The 25446-nt window shown below is 38.5% G+C and overlaps 1 protein-coding gene across 7 annotated transcripts in view; it reads left to right on the top strand.

The window, feature by feature from the left end:
- Positions 1–25446, top strand: part of SLC9A9 (solute carrier family 9 member A9) — a 687543-nt gene that overhangs the window by 583827 nt on the left and 78270 nt on the right. For 6 of the 7 annotated variants that reach the window (XM_047875494.1, XM_047875495.1, XM_047875498.1 and 3 more), the window contains one exon: positions 1333–1412. In XM_047875494.1, coding sequence (XP_047731450.1) covers positions 1333–1412 — 80 coding nt within the window. Of the gene's footprint in view, positions 1–1332; positions 1521–25446 lie in introns of all 7 variants that reach the window. The other variant, XR_007155680.1, reaches the window with a different exon arrangement.

Below are 25446 nucleotides of genomic sequence, written 5' to 3'. Positions count from 1 at the left end.
TCAGCAATGGTGATCTTGCTGGTCTTGCCGTTCCTGAACCCAAAGCAATCCATACTTCCACAATATTCATGCCTTCTTTCACTTTGCCAAAGACCACATGCCAAACATCCAACCACTCAGTCTTGGCAGTGCAGATGAAAAACTGGGAACTGTTTGTGTTGGGTCCAGCATTTGCCATGGACAAAATGCCAGGACCCATGTGCTTCAGGATGAAATTCTCATCATCAAATTTCTCCCCATAGATGGACTTGCCATTATGGATTATGAAGTCAGGTCACCTGGCACATAAGTCCTGAAAGAATCCTGTAGAAGCAGGAACATTTATAACCAAATCCTTTCTCCCCAGAGCATGCAAGTTTTCTACTGTCTTTGGAACTTTGTCTGTAAACAACTAGAAGGAGATGCTAATGTCGACAGCAATGTCAAAGAACTTGGTGGGGTTGACCATGGCTGTCTGAAAGTCCAAATGCTTTCCCTTTTTAATTCCTTATCTTCTTCCCTCCCACTTTGACCATTTTGAGAAAAAAAAAAAATAGACAAGCACATTCGATTATTACAGGCTTTCTATAAGGAATATGTACTTCAAAACTCTTAAAATCAAAATAGAAAGATATCAAAAATTAACCATAGCATTTGGTAATGATCAAAAAGAAAATGAATGAAAACTAGCTTAACAATTATTAGATTGTTATCATCCCTTTAGACTTGACCTTTTGGTAAGTCATAAATAAATACCATCCAAATTTGACAGAAGTAAACTGGAAAAATCACACAACAGCATTCTGACAGAAATATCACTTTTATTGATGTCAAAAAAGTGGCATTTCTTAGATGTTTAATAAAGTAGGGATTACGAGGAAAAGTAAATGTTGAATTATGCCACAAGAGTCTCATCCACACGGCAAGATCTATGAGCTCATTTGCTTGGCAGCTGTTTCACCATTTAGATAAAAACGCCTACAGCCCAGGGGCCCCTGGGTGGCTCAGTTGGTTGAGTATCTGACTTCAGCTCAGGTCATGATCTCACGTTCCTGTGTTCAAGCCCCGCATCAGAATCTGTGTTGACAGCTCAGATCGTGGAGCTTGCTTTCGATTCTGTGTCTCACTCTCTCTCTGCCCCTCCCCTGCTTGTGCTCTCTCAAAAAATAAAATTAAAAATATTTTTAAAAAATGCTCACAACCCAGAAAAAAAAATTTAATGTGATTAAATTTGTTTGACATGTATTTTTATAGTGAAAATATATGAATATATTCTATATTAATGTTGATCATATATGTCAATATTTTATATTGATTATTTATCCAATACCTTTTTCTATTGTCTTTCTCCAGGAAGCAAATAACTTGGATAAAAACACAACCAAAACAGAGAGTGCTTGGCTCTTCAGAATGTGGTACAGCTTTGACCACAAGTATCCTTTGATAATGATGATCTCCCAGATCCTGCTGCCTGCGAGACATTAACTTCAAGCACTTAGTCATTGAGATATATGTTCCTGCTCTTCAAGAAACACAGAAAGGTAAAGTGAATTCACGACCAAATTTATCTAAAAGTGAAAAGCTGAATTAGTCTATACTTAAGTGTTACAAAGAGCTGAAGTGAAATCTCTCAGAGTCAAACGAATTTAGTGTATTCGTGGCAACCTAATATTTCCCTAAATGCCAGATGATAAAATCGTATAGTCCTGAGGACTGATCTGTTGAACTAATTTTACTGTTCTTCCCTTTGCAAAGATCTTACTTCTTGTCAGTTGGCCAGGGTAACAACAAAAATCCTTCACCCTTCTCCCAGAAACCCATTTGTGTGCTCTTGTTTCATGAGGCAAAAACATGGGGTGGGGCAGGGGGCAAAGAGAACGAGTGGTCTGAGAGGAAGAATGAGTCTGATCACCACATTATAAAATAATGGAAAAGTTTGTTTTCCAGGCAGATTTGAGTAAGCTTTTCTTCATGAAGGCCAATTTTAACATTCTACCAATCAGTGTAAGCATAGTGGCTCCGATACACCTTGCCTTGTGACTGACAGGGCTGAGAAGTGAGGCCTGAAGGGCTTTGCCATTGTGAATTGCAGTAAGTGGTCCATCTCTAATCCCAAGCAAAAGCACCACGGAAGAAAGGAAAGAACTGCGCTGAAAATTGAATGTGTTGGGTCTTTGTGGTTAGTTTTCTACAGTCACAAATCCTTCTCCTTTCAGGGAGAAAATGTCAGTCACTGGGTGATTTTAAAGTGCCTAAGCAATGATTAAAACCACAACAGATCAGTGGGAGAGGAGGAAGAATTAAGAACAGCCAAAAGAAATTCAAAGAGTAAGGTGCAGAAGAGGTAAAATGGAAATGGGAGAGGAGGCAAGAGAAATACAGGAAATTCACAGCAGGGAGGGAAGGAAGGCAAATTGGAGGAATGGCTATGTAAGAAAAAAAATTATGTAAGAATGAAGAGAAGCCAATTGAAGATTGCAGATATAAGCAAAAGTAAAACAGGTGAGATTTTAAAAACCAATTCTGCAAAAGTAGAACATTCCAAGAATTACAAAATGGACATGTGCAAAGTAGAGGTTTTTTGAGCCTACAGTTTTGTTTTCCCACAGCCCTTCTCTCTCGGGACAGATACCTTGCCTTGATCAATCTTGAGCCTTTATGGACAGTGTAGGTTTCCACCACTTGAAAAGCACTCGTCTTGGCCATTAACTTCCTCTTGGAGGTTCTGGAATCTCATTAACTATGTAAAGCCTTCCTAGTCTCTCTAAGGCAAGCTGGTTCTTAGCAAGTTATGCGGGTTTATGTTCCAGGTTGATTTCTCATCTGGAAATATGGTTTTCCCCTGCCATTGCTTACAGTATCTGATAACCAAATTTTTAGGAAGTTATAAAAATTTGACTAAAGAATACACAAAAGGCTGCTTGATTATGAAACGTATAAAGTAAGAAAATGTCTTTTTGGGTTCCTGAACCCAATTTTCAAGTCATGCCTCTGACTCACTGGCTACAGATTGGAGGTTCCCATGACCTCCTCCTTGGGTTCAACTAATTTGCTGGAGTGGCTCATGGAACTTAGAGAAACATTTTACTAGCTAGTAAGTATCACCAGTTTATTATAAAAGGATAAGAGATGCAGAGGGCAAGGTATGTGGGAAAGGTTACCTAGCTTTCATGCCCTCTCAAAGTGCACCACTTTCCCCAAATACCCACATGTTCACCAACCCAGAAGCTCTCTGAACCCTGTCCTTTGGGTGTTTATGGAGGCTTCATTATATAGGCATGACTGATCAAATCACTGGCCATTGGTGATTGAACTCCATCTCTAGCCCCTCTCCCCGCCCCCCAGAGGTGAAGGAGAGGGTAACTGAAATATCTAGCCCTCAGATCACAGATTGGTTCTCCTGGCAAGCAGCCCCCATCCTTATGTGGGGTCCAAATGCCACCTCATTAACATAACAAAGGATACCATTGTTGCTGTAATCACTTAGGAAATTCTTAAAGGCCAAAGACCACATACATATATATGTCTTATTATAAATCATAATAACACAAAATGACAAATTGGAAATGAGATATAAGATGTTTTTGTTCAAATTCTGACAGTGCTGTGAGGAATGCTTTATAATGAAGAAAAGGAGTAAAGTGGGAAAAATAACTTGGAGACCAGAAATGAAAGCAGAGACTCACCCAAAATTTTAGCTTGGAGCGGTGACACTAAATTCAGATGACGTCACAGTTTTTATCTCACTTTTCACCAGGGGTTTATTTCCATATGATTGCGGACAGACTTGCAAAAACTGAAAGCAGATTTACCCTGTCAGTAGCATCTCTTCTCATGGTAATATGTCCTCCTGTGCATTCATTCTACAAATTGCAGTGCTACCACCACTGCACAAATGTATTTTCACTTAGACAACAAAGTTTTTATACCCTACTTACGCTCTGAATTCATACCCAGAGAGTAGCAAACCAACCAGTTTCCACCTCGTGACCTCTTGAGACATCTGTATTTCCGAAACAAATCATCCACCTGGCATTTATGTTTTTTCTGCTTTTCACCTAGAACACAGGTGATGTGCCCTTTAAATCTCATAGGTAGGCTGTGCCAGCCACCATCAGTGTAGGGATGATCCCCCACCCCAGGGTCAAGTGGCCTGGCCTAGGCCAAAAAGAAATTGTTGACAGGCTGAAAGAAACTGACTATGCCATTTAGAGTTGCTCGAGTTTCATTTCAGTAAAATTGCATCATGCAAATTAGGCATCATAAAGAATTACTGATAAAAGGAAAAGAAGAATAAATAAGCCTTCATATGCACCTGTATCAGGACTCTCCAGAGAGACAGAAACAGAACCGATAGGAGTATACACACATGTGTGCACACACACACACACATGCATAGATATATATGTACATATACATATAAATATATACAAACATATACATACACACATACACATACATACACACACACACACATATACATAGATTTATGTCAAGGAATTGGCTAATGTGAATGTGGGGGATGCAAGTCTAAAATTTGTAGGGCAGGCTCTCAGTCTGGAAACTCTCGGGTGGGAGCTAATGGTGTGGTCTTGAGGCAGAATTCTTTGTTCCTTAAGGAAGCCTCAGTTTTGCTCTTACGGTCATCCAACTGTCTACATGAGGCTCACTCACATTACTGAGGATTATCTCCTTAAAGTCAACTGATCGGTGACTGAGATAGTGACCCATACCCACTGAATAATTGGGTAGTAGAAAAACCAATTTTGGGGTAGTAAATAAAACCAAGCATCACAGTACTCAATTCACATTCAATTTATACCCATAATTCAGACCCTAGAAAGACCCTCTTAATGTACTATTGGTATCAGTAAAACAAGCCCCAGTTGCTCATAGTTTTGTTTTTTTTACTTTTTCATAGCATAATTCATACACATATACATTTCCATAACATTTTCCCAAAAAAACTACAGGGGAACAAAAATAATAAAAATTAACATTGAGTGAGGACAAATAATGGCCAAACACTGTGTTGGGTGCCTTACATTTATAATACCATTCCACCTCCACGGCTCTGTAGGAGGTTGGAAGGGTCTAGAGAGTATGGTGCAAACCAAATGGATTGCTGATTGTGTTGGCCTTCACTGAAACAACCTGGGCTCCTTTGTTCAAGAGCGTTATTGGAAGCCTATGGTGCCAAAATTGATGGGTAATTAAGATTTCCTTGTGATTCAAGGTGGGCAGCAATTCTGAATCACGCAGTGCAAAGGAGAGTTTGAGAAGGGGGAGATGAAAAAGGAAACGATGTTACTGACCACAGATGATTTGCCAGTGGGTACATTATTTCATTTAATCCTCCTAACCACCCATTTCATTTTATTTCATTCTTACAACCACCCTTTTGGAGGTGGAAGAAACAAAGTCTCAGAGAACTTAAAAAAACTTTGTTAAGCTTCCATAGGTAGTGTTGGTTCCATGATTCAAGCCCAGATCTCTCACCATCAGGTCCATCAATATACTTACATGAACTTTCTCATTGACAACTCTGTATCCATTATATCCCTCACTTTACATGTAAAACCCCATCTAAATATGTTCATTAAGTCACTATTAAAGTGATGAATACATGATGTAGTACAGAGCTCACATCTCAAATACCTGTTGAAGATACATGCGATGATAAAGTTAGGAATCTTGATTGGTCACCCTAAGAACAGCACCATAAAGGAGTCCCCCGGTTTCTGGGTCAGGTCTTCAACTTTTCAGGGGCAGAACGTTAAATATGCCAAAAACTCCAAGAATGGTTTAGGTTCATAGAAATGGTCTCCGTCATCCCTTATTTGTTTCATTCTTCACCGTAACACTTATCACCCACCATCTGACACAGTATGTATTTTATTCATTTGTTTCAATAGTCTCCTCCAACCAGGTTATGTGCTTTCTTGAAACAGGTATTTGGGTCTGTTCTTACTCACTAGTGTGTTCTCAGGGCATAGAACAGTGCCTAGCACATAGTGGACACTCAGTAAATATTTGTGGAATGAATGAATAAATGAATGAATGAATAAAGCAAGCAAGCAGTATTTTCTATTCAGGGCATCTTCATTCTAGACAGACATTGATGTAGCAGGAAAATCCAAATAATTATTATTTTTTTAATATTTATTTATTTTTGAGAGAGAGACAGAGACAGAGTGTGAGTGGGGGAGGAGTAGAGAGAAAGGGAGACACAGAATCCAAAGCAGGCTCCAGGCTCCAAGCTGTCAGCACAGAGCCCGACATGGGGTTCAAACCCATGGACCACAAGATCATGACGTGAGCCAAAGTCAGACACTTAACCAACTGAGCCACCCAGGTGCCCCCAAATAGTTATTTGTAGGTTGCTAACTGAGTTTGAAACCAGGGCAAGGCAGAATAGATAATTTTGGGTTTTCACCCAGACTGCCATTTGGTATCCAAACAACATCTACACCCCCAAGACTCAGTGTCCCTCTCCCCAAGCAGGGACAGCCACCACAGCAGACATGGATCTCTGTTTCCTCACTGACCTCCTTCCTATCATTGGTTCATCCTTCCTTAGGCTTAATTAGTACACCTCATCTGCTACATGCAAGCCTGGATCAAGCTTAGAACCCACTCTCTGTCTGGGTGACTTTGAATACATCTTATCTCACCTATTGTGTGTGGATTTTAGTATTAGATTACAGAGCTCAAAATTTTAGAGCCACCTATCATCCTCACTAACAATCTCTTATAACAAGGAGGTTAGAAACAGAAAGTAATACCCCCTTATTCATATCGTTAAGGCATCGGGTAAAATGATTTGCTCAGATCCACAGTGTTACAGCCGGAGTGGGAATCTTAGGTTGCCTTATTCATAGGTGACTAATGATCCTGTTCAACTGTCTGCTTCCTACAGTCTCTTTCCATTCTATCATTTATCATGTCTCTCCTTAAGAGATATGTGTATTTTAGCGCTTAAGCATGTGTATATATTAGTTTTACAATTGTGAATGACACAGGATAAGAATGACCTTTTCCAAAGTAAAAAGGGCAGCCAAAATCATTTTTAGCACTTCCTGTATATCGACATCAGCTGAAAATAAGGAGTTATTATGTGGTTGCCAACCTTTTACATAAATGTAAGAAAGTGCAAAGATAACAATGGATTGGCAAGTTGACACAGTAACAGAATGACAGAAAACAACATGGATGGAGACTTCCTTCCCATCACTGGTTTGGAATGAAGAGTGCACTGAGGTATTACCAACAAAATGAAAGGCCCACGACAGACGTGTGGAAGCTGCAGCTCTTGAGTTTCCCATTAAAGAGTCTGGCAAGAGAAGTGGCAGATACCAGACCCCCTCCTCTACTGAAGTGTGACAGGCTGGGGCTGCATTCCAGGAAAGTAAAGGCAAACCTCAGGATCATCCAAAATGACACTTGGAACCAAGTATTTAATGGATTTAAATGTAATTGCATTATAGTCTTAACAAAAAAAAGGAGGGAGAAAAAAACCCTTCCCCTCCTAAAACCTGACAGGATTCATTATATCCCACACAGTCGTACTTATTTTCAATCGTAGGTATGAATATTGTGAGCAGCAATTTCCATTTTAAATGATGATCACTGCATTGCAGTTTTACTTATTCTGACTAGCAGCAGCATCCATGAATTATTTATTGGGGTAGTACTGTGGCCTTGTGAATGACTTGAGTTTACTTCACAAAAAATTCTCAGAGGAGCAAGGAATGTTAGCTCTATGATCCCCATTTTATAAATGAGGCAACAGAGCCCAAAGGAGAGAAAAAGCATATCCAAGGTTACTGACGGACTTGGAGCCAGCATTCATAATCAACAAAGAGCAGGCTGTGTCCACCTAAGGAATCCAAGGGTCCTGGCTCTGGTGGTCCATCCACGAGTTTTGGTAGCATAAATATATGTGTGACATTATTGTTTGCAAGTGTGTCTGGCATACAATTGGCAGTTGTATATGATAGCCTCTTTGGTGGCTCATCAAAAGCTTCACTACTTTGCAGGCAGAGGATATAAGGAAGATATCTTTCATTCCATTTTATTTAGTGCCTACTATGCGCCAGGCAATATGCTAGGTTCTGAGGACCCTTTCAAATGGCAGGTGGTCCTTAGCATAGGAAAGAGAGACCCTGGCATCTCCAGAGTTTAATGGAGGAGTGGGGAAGGAGAGACCTCTCTGGAAAAGCCATAAATTAAAATTATTTATAACCCTAACTTTGCAAAATGGAAACAGGTGATTCCATAAGTGGTTTCAGAAAGCAGATTTTGAAATATTGGAAATATAAGTAATCAGCTTTCTAAAGACTCTCTCTGCATATGGTACACGGGACATTGTAACTGTTTGCCCCTGAGAAGCTGGATGTAGGGAGGAGCTAAGCTTGCACCAGGCAGCAGGGCAGCTACCACTCTTATCCAGGTGGGTAATTCATTGGGTATTCAGCTTGACTTTGGTCAACCTTGTCCTCATAGGTGCTGGTGTAGAAAGATCTTATAGATAGCCCTTGATATAGCACCTAAGTGAAATGAAATTAAAATTTACTAAAAAATAGATAAAAAATAAATAAATAAAAAACCACTAGGTTACTGGGCCCTGGTGTTCCCACAACTTGTTGGTAAGAACCAATGTAGGGGAATGTTAATGGTACCTGGATCGAAACACAGACTGTCTTTTGTTCAGGTCCTGACTTAGGGCTTCCATGATTTCTTATTCCATATAATGGGTATTCCCATTACTGTCCTCTATTTTGGCTAAATCTATGAGAAAAGTTGGTGAGTTATTAGTTTTGATTTTGGGTTTTTTTCTTTACTACTGGAAACTTTTTCATTTACCTCTCAGAGCCAAAACATGATTAAGACAGTTAAGTGGGTGCAGGTTTCTCAAGATTCTATAGCCTAAATACATTGCAGTATTCCATAGTTGGACTAAAAACTCTTCTGGAGGCCTGAGAAGTGACTACAAGTATGACTTTGTGAATTGTTGCCCAAAAATGTTGGATCTCCCACCGTGAATGTGAAAAGTTATAGGTCCTGAGATGATAACTGAGCTTTCTACAATAATGTTAGGACTCTACAAGAATTTTGACATCCTTGATTTTTTTTTCCTTTTCTTCTATAAAAATTTTAAGAATATTCTATTAAATGAAAATGCTTTCCCATTTCATCTTTAAGCAAATGATATGAAAATCTGGATTTATGCATATAAAAAATCAGAAAGTGACTCCTCTTCTAGAATGAATTCATAAAGTAAATTCCTTTAAATCCCATTAAAAACAAATCTATTGAACACTTTCTCATTGCAAAGTACCCTATTAGATTCTCCTCATTTCGCTGTTTATTCACTTACTTGTTACATGTTTACCAAGAGCCTACCATGACTCAGGCACTATCCTGGCACTAGGAACACAGCCACTGACAAATTCTCACAAAGCTTACATTCTACTCTGGCTCTGTTTTTAAATTTCTGATTTACAGATGTCTTTGCAGGAACATGACTGTGGTATAAAGAAAGATACACTTAGACATTCCACTCTTGGTTTTTATCAAATTGAGGAAAGTCTGGCTCACAGATCAGGATATATTGATTTGCTATTGTAACCTGTCTGCTTACTAGCTGTGTAAATTTAGGAAAGACTGGGCACCATCTCCGTGCCCAGTCTCTAAATTGCAAAATGGAAATACTGGAAGTTCCCACCTCCAAGGATTGTTTTGGGAATTAAATGAGTTAACACAAAGCACTTAGATAAGTACTTAATAATGTTAGCTTCATTATATTATCATGACTACCTGTTGATGGCTACATTCCTTAAATGGAGACGTCATGTAATTGCTTCATATTCACCATCATTTATTATCTCTGAGTGACCAAAGTATCCATTATTTTGTATGCTTGCAAGTTTCAGTTGCAACAGCCATATTTTACTACCATAGGAAAGTCTTCAGTTGCCACATAAACGAAAGCTTCCACTTACACTACAAATCATATAAAATTCTTCTTATTTGATCTTGAGTCAATGGATATAGTGGTGTTAGGCAGTTTCCTTGTGTCCTCTGTTCTGCACATGCAATTGCTTCATTTATGATTTTTCTAAGTTATAGTCCATCGTCCCATAGTTATTTTTCTGGAAATTACACCATAGATAACAATTTTGACTTGATAGAGAAGGGCAGCAATTTTGCTGTTCCACAATGAAAGCAATACAAGCCTTTGATGATAATTATTCCTCTTGTACCTTCTCATGATAAAGAAAATCTTTCAATTGCACCTTTCAGGTGGTGTTTTGTCATTAGCTATAAGATGTTATATTTGAAGATTTCTGGGTCAGCATTGAATCATTTTATTTGGAAAAAAAAAGAAGAAGGAAAAATGTTGAGACTGACAAAAATATATGTATTACCTTAATGTTGCCAGATTTGAATTTAGGTTTAATATTTCTTCCCTATGGGAAAGAGTATTTTGCTTAAATTTTCTTCAACTGTTACTTGCTCACTCCTTCTCAACTGTAGGAGCCAACGCATTTACAGGCTGCCAACACATTCATGAGCTACCAGAAACACATTATTAGCATGAGCCATTGCCACCAGCCTCACATATTCTCACCTGACAGGGAGACAGAGACCGGGTCTGTTCTGGGGACCACACTATTCAGCCCTTGTCTGCGTGTGAAGTTGTGATAGACACAACACAACGCATGTGGGCAGACATGGCCCTGCCTAATTAAAGTTCACTTCCCCAGGTAGATGATGATGACAGATTCTCGACGTACGTCAAATCAACTCATAAATAAAAGTGGGCAAAGAGATCAGTGTCCTGGTGGTTAGAGGATGAAGAGATTGTTGGAGAAACAAATACTGTTCTTTTAATCATGCGGCAAGGAGTCTGTGGGGAATTGGGATTTCCTAACATGAAATGAAACAATGGGAAGGGAGGAAGAGCATACTGGGCAAAGGGAATGCTGTGGAGAACCCATGTAGGTGTGGCATGCATAGCCGAAAGGAGCCTGAATGGATCTGCCTGCAAGGCACAGAATTGGAAGAAAGACGAGAAAGGAGGTAGTCTCCAGAGAACAGTGCTTTCAGCCTTTGAAGTAGAGGATGATACTCTTATACCCTACACTTTGTATTATCAGAATTCTCTCTTATTAGTATTAATTTTATACTTTTGTTTAACAAATCAGGTAGCTAACGGTAGAGCAATGTATCATAGGCTGAAGGGCCTTGAAGCTTCCTTTCTGTCACAAATCTGATTCATCTGTGTGACAGTCATTGATAGGGTACCTACACATTTAATGCTTCCAGAATTAGATTTGGTTTTAATATTTATTCCTCCTGAAAAAAAAATAAGTATTTTGTTTAAATATTCTTCCATTGTCTTAACTGAATTTAGTTTTAATGCTTCTTCTCTAAGAACTAATGTAAGTATGTCTTCGAGCTTCTTTTGAGGTCACGAAATAAGAAATGGTGAGATAGTAAGAAATACTGGTTGCCCTCAAGATACCAGCATCCTAATGAGGTGGAGACAGCAGCAATGAGTAAGAACTATATTAAAGTTATGAGCAAAGTGTTGTGGAAGCCAGCGGCTGGTATAGCCAACTAACCAGCTGTGGAGAATCAGGGAAGCCACACAGAGTAACTTTCGAACTGGGTGGGGGAAAAAAGTAAGACTATAAGGAGCTGGGCTGAGGGTGTGAGGCACTCCCTGGCAATGGAAGCAGCTCAGGCAAAGACACAAACAGGGTGTGAGGTGTTTGGAAAATGGTGAGAGTTTCAGTGTGACTGGATCAATGGGAAGCAAAACTGGAGAGTTACCGTGTGGACAGATGGGGCAGAACCACCTGTGTGATGGTCAAGAAAATGGATTTTATCCTATTGAGTGCAGGAAACCAATGCAGCACCTTAAACACAGTCACACAGTCCAATCTGTTATAATGAAGAGAACTCGTGGCCATCTGGAAAGTGGTGCAATGGGGAGAGCAGAAAAATTAAAATGATTCTGGATAGTTGCTAATGAAAACACCCACCAGTTTCCTATGTGGGTAAAAATGAGGACAGGAATGTTTTCATTCTTCTTTGAAAGATGCTTTGGAACACTGAGGATGTGTTTCAAAATACAAATGTATTTAAAGATAAACATTATTTCAGTAAGAGATTGGTTTTTAAGTTTCACTAACAAAAATGATCCAGTGGTATAATTGTTAGAGTCTACCAAAATATTTTCTGGTTTACTTTTTAAATTATTAACAAGCTATTGATTTGTATGTAAGGGGAAATAATAGACTGATTTCCTCTAACAAAGGCAAAAAAAAATCAAACAGGATTTAAATATGAGAGAGAGAAGTAGAGCAGGCAAAAGAAAAGTCATTTGGGAACACAAATTTTGATTTTCATACTTGGGGTACAATGCTGAGTAGCTGGCAGCCAGCAAAAAAGTCGATCAGGGGATTCTGCCCTTGAGCAGCCAAGTGGCTCATCAGAGGAAGCCATTTCAGTTGTTTGTTTATTCTCCAGAAGACCCAAGGGGTTTAACTTGAACGCTTACAGAACAGACAGTCTCTGCATTCTGCATTATGTCCATCAGTGTATTCTTTGTCAGCACCTCCAGCCCTATGTAGGCCAGGTCCGCACGGTTTCCTTATTCAAATTGTCCACTGGTCATCAAAAAGGTAAATTAAAGAAGCCAAGGCAATCCAGTTTTAGATAAAAGTGCAAAGCAAAAAACAAAAAAACAAAAAACATTTCCATTGTGGTAAGTGCAAGAAGTCTTGATTGGGCCTGCTTTGCCATCTGAAGACTGCCTCGCTACGCACTACCTCACCTTGTCCTCCACCAGTAGCAATCTTGCCATCTTGTCTTTCTTGAAGATGTGCCTTTGCTGGCTACTGTTAAGGTGACCAACTTTTTTTCTGGATTCCTGTTTTGGCACTGAAAGTCCTGCTTCCTGAGAAGCCCCTCCGTCCTAGGCACAATGGGACAGTTGGTCATCTCAGTACTTTCCCCCGGGGATTGTAAGAATTAACTCCATGCTGCAATGCTAATAAGATATGTGAATGCTGCACCTTAAAGAGGTTCCTGGAAGCATCTTGCATTTTCTATCAAGTTCTTTCAGCAATTTTTTTATTGTGGTGAAATACACACTACATAAAATGTGCCATTTTAACCATTTTTATTTATTTCTCTTTCTTATTGAAGTATAACTAACATACAGTGTTATATTAGTTTCAGGTGTGTTATATAATGATTCAACAATTTGATATATTACTCAGTGCTCATCACGATAAGTGTACTCTTGATCCCATTTATCTATTTCCACCTATCCTCCCACCCACCTCCCCTCTGGCAACCACCAGTTTGTTAGTTTGTTCTATGTATTTAAGAGTCTGGTTTTTTTGTCTCTAAATGTTTCCTAATTTAAAAAGCCAACCCAGTCTTTCATCTCAGCTTCTCATATTTCAGTTACCAATCCATGGTCAGAAATGGGAGAATTTCTGACAGAAGTTTTTTGGGACAGCTACTTGCCAGTGGTAGCCAATGCTATGGGCTTTTAAATGTAGAAGCAGCAGGGGAGAGCTAACCTTTTTCCAAAGGAAACAGACACATCCTCAAACGATTACTTTTTATATTTCTTGAAACCATTTCCTTGGAATTTCTTGAAATCCACCAGTGTGTTGGGTTTCGCTGACCTGTTCACTGTAAACATGGCCAGAGCTTATTTCCAGCTTGTATGTATGTACAGGCTCCTAAGCAAGTCTACCTCTAATCATTTATTATGTGGTTAATACAAGGAACAGGAAAGAGGGTAACTGCTTCTCCCTTTCCTCACTGCTCTTTCCCAGAAAGCAAGCACCCCTCTCCCCACATCCTGCACTGGTGCCTAGTGCTGGGATTGCAGGTGCCAAGTGCTTTGCCTTTCCATCCCCTGCTTCACGTGGACACAGACCATGCTTGGAGCTCCCAAAAGCAGCGTGCCAGTGTCTGTCAGGAGGAGTGGTTGCCCCAGGCTAGCTGCATGCACTGAAGACTCCAGGTGCCAAAAGGAAGAGGGGACCCCAGTTCAGAAGCAGGTGCCCCACATTGAAACAGCTTCAGCAGCACAAGCTTAGAAAGCCTAGGTTTTAGCTTGACCAATTATTTTTCCGTTTTTTTTTTTTTTTTTAATTATTAGATTGAAGTCTTCAGGCCTTCTCTGAACTAAAATGTTTAAAATATGAACATTATAATTGGTAATTGTACAAGCACTTTGCAAACATCAAGTGCTTCATAAAGTTGAAATGATACTAAATTCACTGACAGGTTTATAGGCCTGAAGGCCCTCAGACCCACTATGCAGATATAAACAATTTTATTACATTTTTATTATTTTTAAATTCTAGCTAACTTCCTATGATATTCAAGATTATGATGAGCACATAAGTCTCCTCTCAGTCTGCAGATATGTCTTATTAAGAAATCTTCCTCCCCAACTCTCTGGCACCCACAAATCCCTTGAAGATGACACACTGTGTAATCGATGTACCCCATGCCTCCATTAATTAGCCCATTAAGAATCTCTATCCTTTAAATTCCTAGAAGCAAACTCAATCATGAAGACATAGAAAAATTTGAACAAAACAGTTATTAGTAACAAAATTGAATCAGTAATCAAAAAACTCCCAACAAAGAAAAGTCCAGGACCAGATGGCTTCACAGGTGAATTCTACCAATTATTTAAAGAAGAATTAATACCTATTCTTCTCAAACTATTCCAATAAATACAAGAAGAAGGAAAACTTCTCAAATTCATTCTATGAGGTCAGCAATACCCTGATACCAGAACCAGAAAAATACATTACAAAAAAAAAAGAAAACTACAGGACAATATCCTTGATGAATATAGGTGCAAAAATCCTCACCAAATATTAGCAATCAAATCCAACAATATATTAAAAGAATCATTTGCCATGATCAAGAGGGATTTATTCTAGGGATGTAATGGTAGTTCAATATTTACAAATCAATCAGTGTGATACATCACATTAAAAAGAGGAAAGATAGGGGTGCCTGGGTGGCTCAGGTCACGATCTCGCAGTCCGTGAGTTTGAGCCCCGCGTCGGGCTCTGTGCTGACTGCTCAGAGCCTGGAGCCTGTTTCAGATTCTGTGTCTCCCTCTCTCTCTGACCCTCCCCCATTCATGCTCTGTCTCTCTCTGTCTCAAAAATAAATAAATGTTAAAAAAAATTTTTTTTAATAAAAAAAAAAGAGGAATGATAAAAACCATATGACCATCTCAGTAGATGCAGAAAAAACATTTGACAAAATGCAACATGATAAAAACTCTCAACAAAGTGCATTTAGAAGAAACAAATAACATAATAAAGGCCATGTATGAAAACCTCACAGCTAACATCATACTCAATAGTGAAAAACTGAAAGCATTCCCTATAAGGTCAGGAACAAGACAAGGATGTCCACTCTCACCCCTTTTATTCAACATAGTACTGGAAGTCCTAGCCATAGCCATAAGACAAGAAATGGAAATAAAAGGCATCCAAATTGGTAAGAAATAAGTAAAACTGTCATTATTTGCAGATGACATGATACTGTATAGAGAATACTCTGAAGACTCCAACAAAAAACTATCAGAACTAATGAAGAATTCAGTAAAGTTGCAGGATACAAAATTAATATACAGAAATCTGTTGTGTTTATACACACTAATAATAAATAGTAGAAGGAAAAATTAAGAAAATAATTCCATTTACAATTGCACCAAAAAGAGTCACACATCTAGAAATAAATTTAGTCAAGGAGGTGAATTACCTATACTCTGAAAACTGTAAGACACTAATGATAGAAATTGAAGATGACACAAACAAATGGAAAGATACACCATGCTCATGGACCAGAGGAATTAATATTATTTAAATGTCCATATTACCCAAAGCAATCTATAGATTTAATGCAATCCCTATGAAAATACCAATAGCATTTTTCACAGAACTAGAACAAACAATCCTAAAATTTGTATGGAACCACAAAAGACCTCAAATATCCAAAGCAATCTTGAGAAAGAAGAACAAAGCTGGAGGTATATAATTTGGGATTAGAAGATGTTCTACAAAGCTGTGTAATAAACAATAGTATGGTACTGGCACAAAACTAGACACATAGATCAATGGAAAAGGATAGAGAGTCCAGAAACAAGCCCATGCCTGTATTGTCAATGAATCTATAACACCAGGGGTAAGAATATACAATGGGGAAAAGATTGCTTCTTCAATAAATGATGTGGGGAAAACATGGCAGCTCCATGCAAAAGAATGAAACAAGACCACTTTTTTACACCATATACAAAAATAAACTCAAAATGAATTAAAGCCCTAAATGTGAAACCTGAAACCATAAAATTCCTAACAGAAAACATAGGCAGTAATCTCTTGGATATTGGCCTTAGCAACATATTTATGGATACGTCTCCTCAGGCAAAGGAAACAAAAGCAAAAATAAACTATTGGGACTATATCAAAATGAAAAGCTTTTGCACAACAAAGGAAACTATCAACAAAACAAAAAAGCAACTTATGGAATGGAAGAAAATATTTGCAAATAATATATCCAATAAGGGGTTAATATTCAAAATATATAAAGAGCTTATACAACTCAACACCAAAAAAAAATCTAATTAAAAAATGAGCAGATGACCTGAATAGACATTTTTCCAAAGAACACATGTAGATTGCCAACAGACACATGAAAAGATGTTCAACATCACTAATCACCAAGGAAATGTAAATCAAAACCACAATGAGATATCACCTCATATCTGTCAGAATGTCTAGAATCAAAAGACAAGAAATAACAAGTGTTGGTGAGGATGTGGAAGAAAGGGAATCCTCATGTACTGTTGGAGGGAACATATATTAGTACAACCTCTGTGGAAAACAATATAGAGGTCCGTCAAAAAATTGAAAATAGAAATACTGGGGCACCTTGGTGGCTCGGTCAATTAAGCAACCAACTCTTGATCTTGGCTCAGGTCATGGTCTCACAGTTCATGAGATTGAGCCCCACATCGGGCTCTGTGCTGACAGCACGGAGCATGCTTGGGATTCTCTCTCTCCTCTGTCTGCATCTCTCTCTCTCTCTCTCTCTCTCTCTCTCTCTCAAAATAAATAAATTAATAAACTTTTTAAAAAAGGAAATAGAAATACCATATGATCCATTAATTCCACTACTGGGTAATTACCTTCAGAAAGTGAAAACACTAATTTGGAAAGATATATGCACCCCAATGTTTACTGCACCATTATCTCCAATAGCCAAGATATGGAAGCAATCCAAGTGTCCATCAATAGATAAGTGGATAAGGATGATGTGGTATATATATACAGTGGAATATTACTCAGCCATAAAAAAGAATGAAATTTTGCCATTTGTGATGACATGGATAGACCTAGAGGGTATTATATGATAAGTGAAATAAGTCAGAGAAAGACAAATGCTACAGGATTTCACTTAAATGTGGAATCTAAAAAACAAAGCAAATGAGCAAACAAAAAACCCACTCTTAAATACAGAGAAAAAAAAATTGTGGTTGCCAGAGGGAAGGTGGGTGATGAGATGGGTAAAATAGGTAAAGGGTATTAAGAGGTACAAACTAACAGAGATGAAAAGTACAGCACAGGGAATATAGTCAATACTATTGTAGTAATGTTGTATGGTGACTACATTTATTGTAGTGAGCATTGAGTAATAAATAGAAATGTTGAATCACTACACTATATGCCCGAAATTTATATAAAATTTTATGTCAACTACAATTTAAAAAAAGAATCCCTAATCTTGCAAACCTCACTTACATGTGAAACCTAAAAAGTTCAAGCTCATGAAAGTAGAAAGTATAATGGTGGTTACCAGGGGCTGAGGTTTAGGGAAAATAGGAAGATGTTGGTCAAAGGTTATTAAGTTTCACTTATGCAGGATGAGTCAGTTATGAAAATCTAATGTGCAGCATATTTACTATAGTTAATAATACTAAATCATGTACTTAAAATGTTCTAATAAGATAGTTGGCCTTATGTATTCTCACCGTACACACACACACAAATAGTAACTATCTAAGGTGATGGATTTGTTAATTAGCTTGATGTGGTAATCATTTCATAATGTATTCATACATCTAAACATCATTTTGTACATCTTAAATGTATACAATTTTTATTTGTCAACTGTACCTCAGTAAAGCTGGGGGGGAGGGGGTGGAAATAATCCCTATCCTTGACCTTCCAGCAAGTAGAACCTAGTGCTCTTCCTTCCTGGCTTGGCCATTGTGAGAGCTGTTTGTGTTCCTGTTAGGAATTACTGATTAAATCCCTGATGAACATAGCTCTCTTGCTTGCTCAGTCTCTTGGAAATCTTTGAAAATGCTGTCTAGACCATTTGGAAGAAACAGATTAGATTTAAACCAGAGTTTCCCAAACTACTGATCAGAACTCACTAATGGTTCTCAAAATCAATTTGGCAGGTTCCTAACCAGCACTTTTAATAAACAAAAGCACGGTAGAGAAAATCTGAGGGTGTATTGCAAAATTAGAAGTTAATACTATTTCATGAAATTTGTTTCAGAGGTGTGTGTGTGTGTGTGTGTGTGTGTGTGTGTGTGTGTGCGTGTGCTCACACACTCATGATGTACGCACTGCTTTGTGATATATAATGTGTTTCTTAACTGGAGTCATGATCAAAAAGATTTAATACTTGATCTAAGCTGACCTCCGGCCCGTATCCAGGAACTCCCAGGCCTCCTCACCTAATTGCTTTAAGTGCCAGGCAAGGTTGGAGGAGCTGTGAAGAGCTCAGAGGAGAGAGAGCCATAACTCTCCTGGATTATTTTGGAAGAGTTCATGGAGTCAGTGGGTCTGAGCTGGACTTTGAGGAAATGGTAGAATTGACAAGTAGCAGCTGGAGGGAGGCAGAGGAAAGGCCAGATGCAGGAAAGAGAAAAGCATCACAAAACTATAAAATAGAGCGAATTTGAAGATCTGGCCCCTAGACCTGCCTTGGACCCTCAGCTATGGAACCTCAGGTTCTAGACCTGCTCAGAACCAACATTTTCTAATCTGTGAAATGAGTATAATTGTATCTACCCCACTCAGCAACCATAATTTTTAAATGGAAAAAGGTTAAGTGAAACCATTTTGAAAACTATGAAGTATCAAATAAATACTAGTTAATGCTTATACGTTTTTTAAGCAAAGCAAAGGTGAGAATGTGGGGAAGTATTATGTATGCTTGGGATAAAGTGAGGATGACAGCGTGGTACACTTAGCGTTGGGTATTAGAGAAGGGACTAAAAAGCCGTGTTTATGGAACTCCATAAAGATTTTGAGTATCAGATGAAGGTGTCTGGATTTGATTCCATAGATAAGGGGGAATCTGATGATTTGTAGACATAGGAGTGACACAGAGTCTTGTTTTAGAAAGATTGATCTAACAGCATTGATTAGGGAGAAGTCACAAAGGCCTAAGTGATGGTTGTTGTGATAAGAATAGAGAGGAAAGAGATAGATTCTAGAAAATCCTAGCCCCAAATTCACAGAACCCAATGCTGTGTTACTAAGGGTATCGAGGCTGCAGAGAGAAGGGCCAGGGAGGTGTAGTTACAAGGAGGTGGGGGGCTCTGAGTGCCTGGGGCAGGGGGAGTAGTCCAGCCCTCCTCACTGTACATTTGCTTCTGCCAGTCCCAGAGTGAAGACAGGCAGACTACTCGAATGGAGAAGACAAGCAGTTCGTTCGCCCCAGGTGGAAACTTATTTATATGAGCCTGCTCTGTCTTCTTGCTGAGCCTATTCTTTGGGATAAACAAGCCACTCACCCAGCCTTGCCTCATAAATGGAGTTCTCTAGACCTCTGAGTGAACTCATTTTTTCTTCTGAGCTACTCCCCCTTAGTGAGATGCTCTGCCATTAATATCCCACTCAAAAAGAGGCAGAATGCTTATTTTAGTATTTCATAAAAATTCAGTCACATCAACCTGTCTTCTGTTTGTAGACTTTGCTTAAATTAACCTTCAGGTTAACTTATGTTATGAATACATCACTGATACTACATCCAGCCAAGTGAAGTTCAAACTTATTGGTCTGGAGCAGCATGGAGTCAAATAAGTAGGTTTAAATCTTTGCCAATTACTAGCTGTGTGATACTGAGGAAGTTATTGAACTCTCTGAACTTTGATTTCCTAATCTTTAAAATGGGGATGGTGATCATGATAATACCTATCTTTCAGGATTGTTGTAAGATTCGTGACGTCAGACTTAGTAATTATACCTAACACAGAGCTTAGAAAAAAAATAGGCCCTCAATAAAGGGCTGTTATCATTATTATTACTTAATGGCATCAATTAATGTGTTCCACCCTCCTTCATGATCATACACTATGGCTTTTCCCTAGTTCCAGGGGATGAGGCTTGCCCAAGTTCTGCCCAAGGAGAGGAGCTTCCAGGGCTGACCTTGAAACGCCTGCCTCTGTAGGAGCAAAAAGGCTCTCACAGCTCCTCTCTTCTCAAGTAAACACCTTTAAGCCCACCTACAGGCTTTTCAGGCAAAACAACTTTGTTCCAGCTCAACGGTGGTTGGTCTGAATATGCCACGTGTCCCTCACTGGGAGTAAACACATGGAGGTAGGACTACTGCATGTGTTTTCACCCTGGTCTCCCAGTAGCCAGGAGCAAGGCATTCAGAGCAGGGGAAGATGGAGTCCCCTGGCTGCAGTCAGCTGAGACCCGGGACAGCTGGCTTCCTCCTGCCCCATGGTCAAGAGGATGGTTGGAGATGCCATCCGGCCATGAAATTGCCTGTTTTTCCATCGTAAAATATGATGGCAAGCATTACACTCAAGCATCACTTTCAGTGAATAGAGTATTCCTTGTGAGAAAAGTCAGGTATTCTCTAGCTAAGCCAGAAACCATATTCAGTGAGCATGCCATCAGGCCCCAGGGGTCACAAAGTAGCAAGATTATGAGTCAGAAATCCTGGTTTTGGACCCTGGTTTTGCTGGGTTTTTTTAACAAACCACACCAAGACTCAGTTTCCCCATCTGTACAGTACATGGAATGTACTTGCTATGCTTTAACAGTGAGAAAAATTCCCCTAATACATAGCGGTCTGCACACAAGTTCAGGAATCCCTGAGGCCTTGACCACTCATAATTCCCACAGAGTATCCTCCACATTTTTTAATGGGCTTGGAAATTAGAGCTTGCTTTTCAGTCTTGTATGTCTGTTTATGCTTTCAACCATATTGCACAATGCAAGTGCTTAAAACAATCTTTCATTGAGAATTTAGCCTAACAAAAGCCACTTTTATGAAAAGGAGTGTATATTCTTTCGTGGTGTTGTGTGAAGAAAGGAAAGAGATGCCTGGCTCTCTGATGCACGCTTGGAATCTGTTTTCCAGAAATAGGGCATACTCATCATGTTTTTTTTCTTACAAACTCAACAGAATATAATAGCCCATTTTGATGGCATATGGTTAATAAAGGTACTTTCTTAGACTCTGAGGAAGTAAATAATAGACATATTAACTTCCTATGATTCAATCACAGGAAGCATACATGAAAATGGAAGAGATAAATGGAATAAAATCCAATATGCCACCGCCAATAGCTGCTTACCCTCTCATCTAGCTTCCAGAATGGCCTGATTTTACCTCATTTCTGACAGAAACAAAGAAAGCAATCTTACATTGCTCCTGACAAGCCATGAACGCATCTTTTTTAAATGGCTCCTTAAATTGTCACTTTACAAATATTTTTTTCTAACTGGATCTTCTTCATCATGCTTCATCAAGGTTTTGGAGTAATCCTTTCAATTAGAAATAGCTGCTCACTCACAGGTTATCTATAAAATACATCCCAAGTGTTGGGAAGAAGTGTTGAAAAGCCAGCTCTCCTCAGTTAAATAAGGTGGCTATAGATAAGGGTGTCAGGTGACAACTCTGGTGGCCTTTTTTGTTTTAACACAGACCAGGAGACATTTTTCTCTCTTTTCAGGTGGGGAAACTGAGGCTCAGCAAAGTTGAGGGCATGGGAAATCCCCATCCAGGGGCCCCTTCCCTATCTTGTGCTTTATAACTCTAGACCTCAATTGGAAGTAGTTTCCATTTGATTTTGGATTAGCCAAAAAAGCCTACAATTTCTTATAACAAATTTTCTTTGGAGGAATTTCATTTTTACTCCTTCCTTCACTTATCTGAGCGATCTTCTTGATTTCCCCTTTTCGATTTCTCACACCTCCATTTGTTAACACAGACAAAACTATTCCTGCTCCTTTCTCACATTACCATCTGATTAAACCATACATAAAGCCCCTTTTCCATTAAAACTCTAAACTGTTGGTTGCCATGCTTGTGAAAGTTCCTAAGCCAGTACATGACCAAAGTCAATGACAGAATATACCTTTGGTGTGCCTTGCTGAGATAAATCTTATCCATCATCTCTTAGGCTCACAGATTGGCACATTCTGGAGTTCTAGCAATGGCTTCAGTATAGGTCTTCTACAAGGTCCAAGTTCAGGTCCTTGAACTGTTCGATGCTTTTTGTTTATTTGAGGTTTATTTGAGGTGAGGAGAAAATTCCATTTCCGTTCATTTGCTTTTCCGGAATAACTAGTCATTTTCCTTTCTGGAAAAAACGAAAAGTTAGACTTGCCCTTGGCTGTGATATCACCTATTATGTAGTGAAGGAAATTGACAACAGTCATCTGAACATTTTTGTGGAGTTTGAATATAAAGTTCTTTCTCACTGTGTTTCTCTTGTGTTCTAATAGCTAGTGTTTTATTTCTTTCCCTTTCATCTAAAGGTTTTAATAAAAACAATATATTTTAAAAAGCCACATAGTACAGAAAAAAAAATGAGGCTTTGGATGATTATTTTTAAGTATATTTTTTACAACACCACGTATCAGTTTTCTCTAGCAATTAGCTCAGCATTCATTTTACTGAAAATAATGGGAAAATTAAATGAGGTTCGCCTTTGAGTAAAGTTCTGGTTTTTATCTTCTCTCTCCATTTTTTTTTTCTTCATCTGGACTACAATTTTGTGTACATGATATTGTTCCTTTAACTTTAACAAATGAAGAGAGTATTTTTCCCACAAATTTATTATGCAGAGAGAGTTTTAACTGCCAGATAGGGAGAAATCTATATTCAGATAAGAATATATACAAGCCTGTGCTTGTCTTTGAAATTTGTTTTGTCTGTGCTTGGGCCCTCCTACAAATTTGAGGGGAGGGGAAGCAGTTAAATTAGGCTTAGTTCTCTTTTGCCCTCTGGTATAATCAAAAAGAAATTCTTTATAATCAGTGACTTTAAAGATATATAACTTTAAACAAGACATTATTTTTTCTTCTTCTATAGACAAACTATTAAGGGGACATATGAATAGATAATCTCCTTCTTCAACATGATAGAGATTCCAGTTCACTAAGATCTCCCGTTTCTCCATATTTCCTACATTGGAATCCATGCTCCATCACTTCAGTAACACCTTTGCAAGCACTTCTAGATTCCCCTGCCCATTCTTTTTGGTATATCCATCTGACAAAACCCCAAGCAGTGATGAACCCAACTCTCTGCTTCTGGGGGGACCACATATGAGTAGCTGAGCCCTGTTATAGTTACACACCTGGGAGGACTGTTTCCCTTATAAATTACTGATCACCCACCTCAAACAGACCCGTACTGCCCAACTATTTTACCTCACATCTGTCATAATTTTTATCTTTAATTATTTTTCATACCTAATCTGCTCTCCTCAAACTTCAACTCTCCAACTTCCCATCTCTCAACAAATGAGCTCACCCCCTACTTCACAGAGAATATAGACACCATTAGGTGAGAACTCTCATCCATCTATCAAACATTAAAACTAACCTACTTCTATACTTTCTCTTTTCTTATAACGTCAACCAATTCCTTCTCAACTAAAGCCTTTGAACTGGCTTTTAGGCATGCTTACATCTTAATCATTTAACAGCAACATAAATAAAAGCTTCCAGTAACCCCATAACCCCTATGTCAATCATCTTCTATCACCTTCCCTTTCACAGTCAAACTTCTCAGAAAAGTTGACTATACCCAGTGTCTCCTTTGCGCTCCTTCTGTTCACACCTCAGACCACTTAGATCTGGCTCTCACCTCATCCACTGTACTAAAGCAGCTTTTTACATAAACAACGACCAGCATATCCCTAAATTAGATGGATATTTTTCAGTTTTCTTTTGACATGTCTTCTTAGCAGCATGTGATACCATTGGTTGCTCCCTTCCTATTGTAATACTCTTTCTTTGCCTTGTCTTCCCTGACTCAACACTCTCTTTGAGTTTTTTTCCTACTTCTCTGGCCAGTTATTTCTAGACTCATCTTTCTCTATTCATTAATGCTGGAGTTAATCAAGATTCCATCCAAGGCCCTCTTCTCTATCCCTAAATGATTCCATCTACAAGCTTAATTTAAAATAACATGAAAACAGAGGTGAGTCACAGATTTATAACCGTCAAACTCTAGACACATAAATTCAATTTACTTGATATCTCCATTTGTATGCCTTAAAGACTCATCACTGTCAGTATACCCAAAACCAAACTCAGGAATCCTCTCCAAACCTAATCCCCATCCAGTGTCTCCTCTATTCTGTTATGGAAGCAAAAAACTCAAGTGTTTTCCTGAATACTCTCTCTTTCATCCAGCTATTATGTAAATCATCCTTCACCAGTTTTACTACTTTCAGAATTTACGTTCAAGATAAACCCTTTAGAATGTTCTGATTGTTATTGTTTGGTGGAATTTTTTAAGAACTACATAACACCTTTTTTTTTTCCCTCCGACACACTGAAACAAGAAAGAATTATAAATGGGAAATGATCTAAGTACAATACTGCAGAGTCAACTATTTTTTGAAAAAAAAAATCACATGCTAGGAAACATTTTGTTTTTTAAAAGAGAAACATTAACAGTGGGCATCATTCTTGTTACTTTCTCAAGGTTAGAGTCACTAAACTCATAGAACTGAGACACATAAAGGACTGCAAGCTACACCAAGAATTTCAAAGGGTCTAAATGGATTAGTGACTTACCCTCTTAGATACATATATTGCTTACATTTGGAAGCGTTATAAAACAGCTTTAAAATGAATTTTCTGATCATAAAATCTTGTAAATGGGCATCATCATCTTATTGGATTTTTCAGGAGATCTGTAACTTGGCCTATAAAATAGATGTCTCTTAATATATCTTAAAGTTATTCTAAGTAGAAAACACTAAGAGTTCGAATGAGCATTTTATCCTATTCTAGATTATATACTAGTAAAGAGAGATATTCTTCTGTAAAGCCTTGTAAGGATACAGAATGCATCAGGATAAATGCATCAGGATAGTGAATTATTGGGGAAAATATAAGAGTTGCA

This window comes from Prionailurus viverrinus, chromosome C2 (genome assembly GCF_022837055.1).
Source record: "Prionailurus viverrinus isolate Anna chromosome C2, UM_Priviv_1.0, whole genome shotgun sequence".
Taxonomy (NCBI): Eukaryota; Metazoa; Chordata; class Mammalia; order Carnivora; family Felidae; genus Prionailurus; species Prionailurus viverrinus.
The sequence above is the reverse complement of the archived record's forward strand: the minus strand, read 5'-3'. Positions and strand labels throughout refer to the sequence as shown.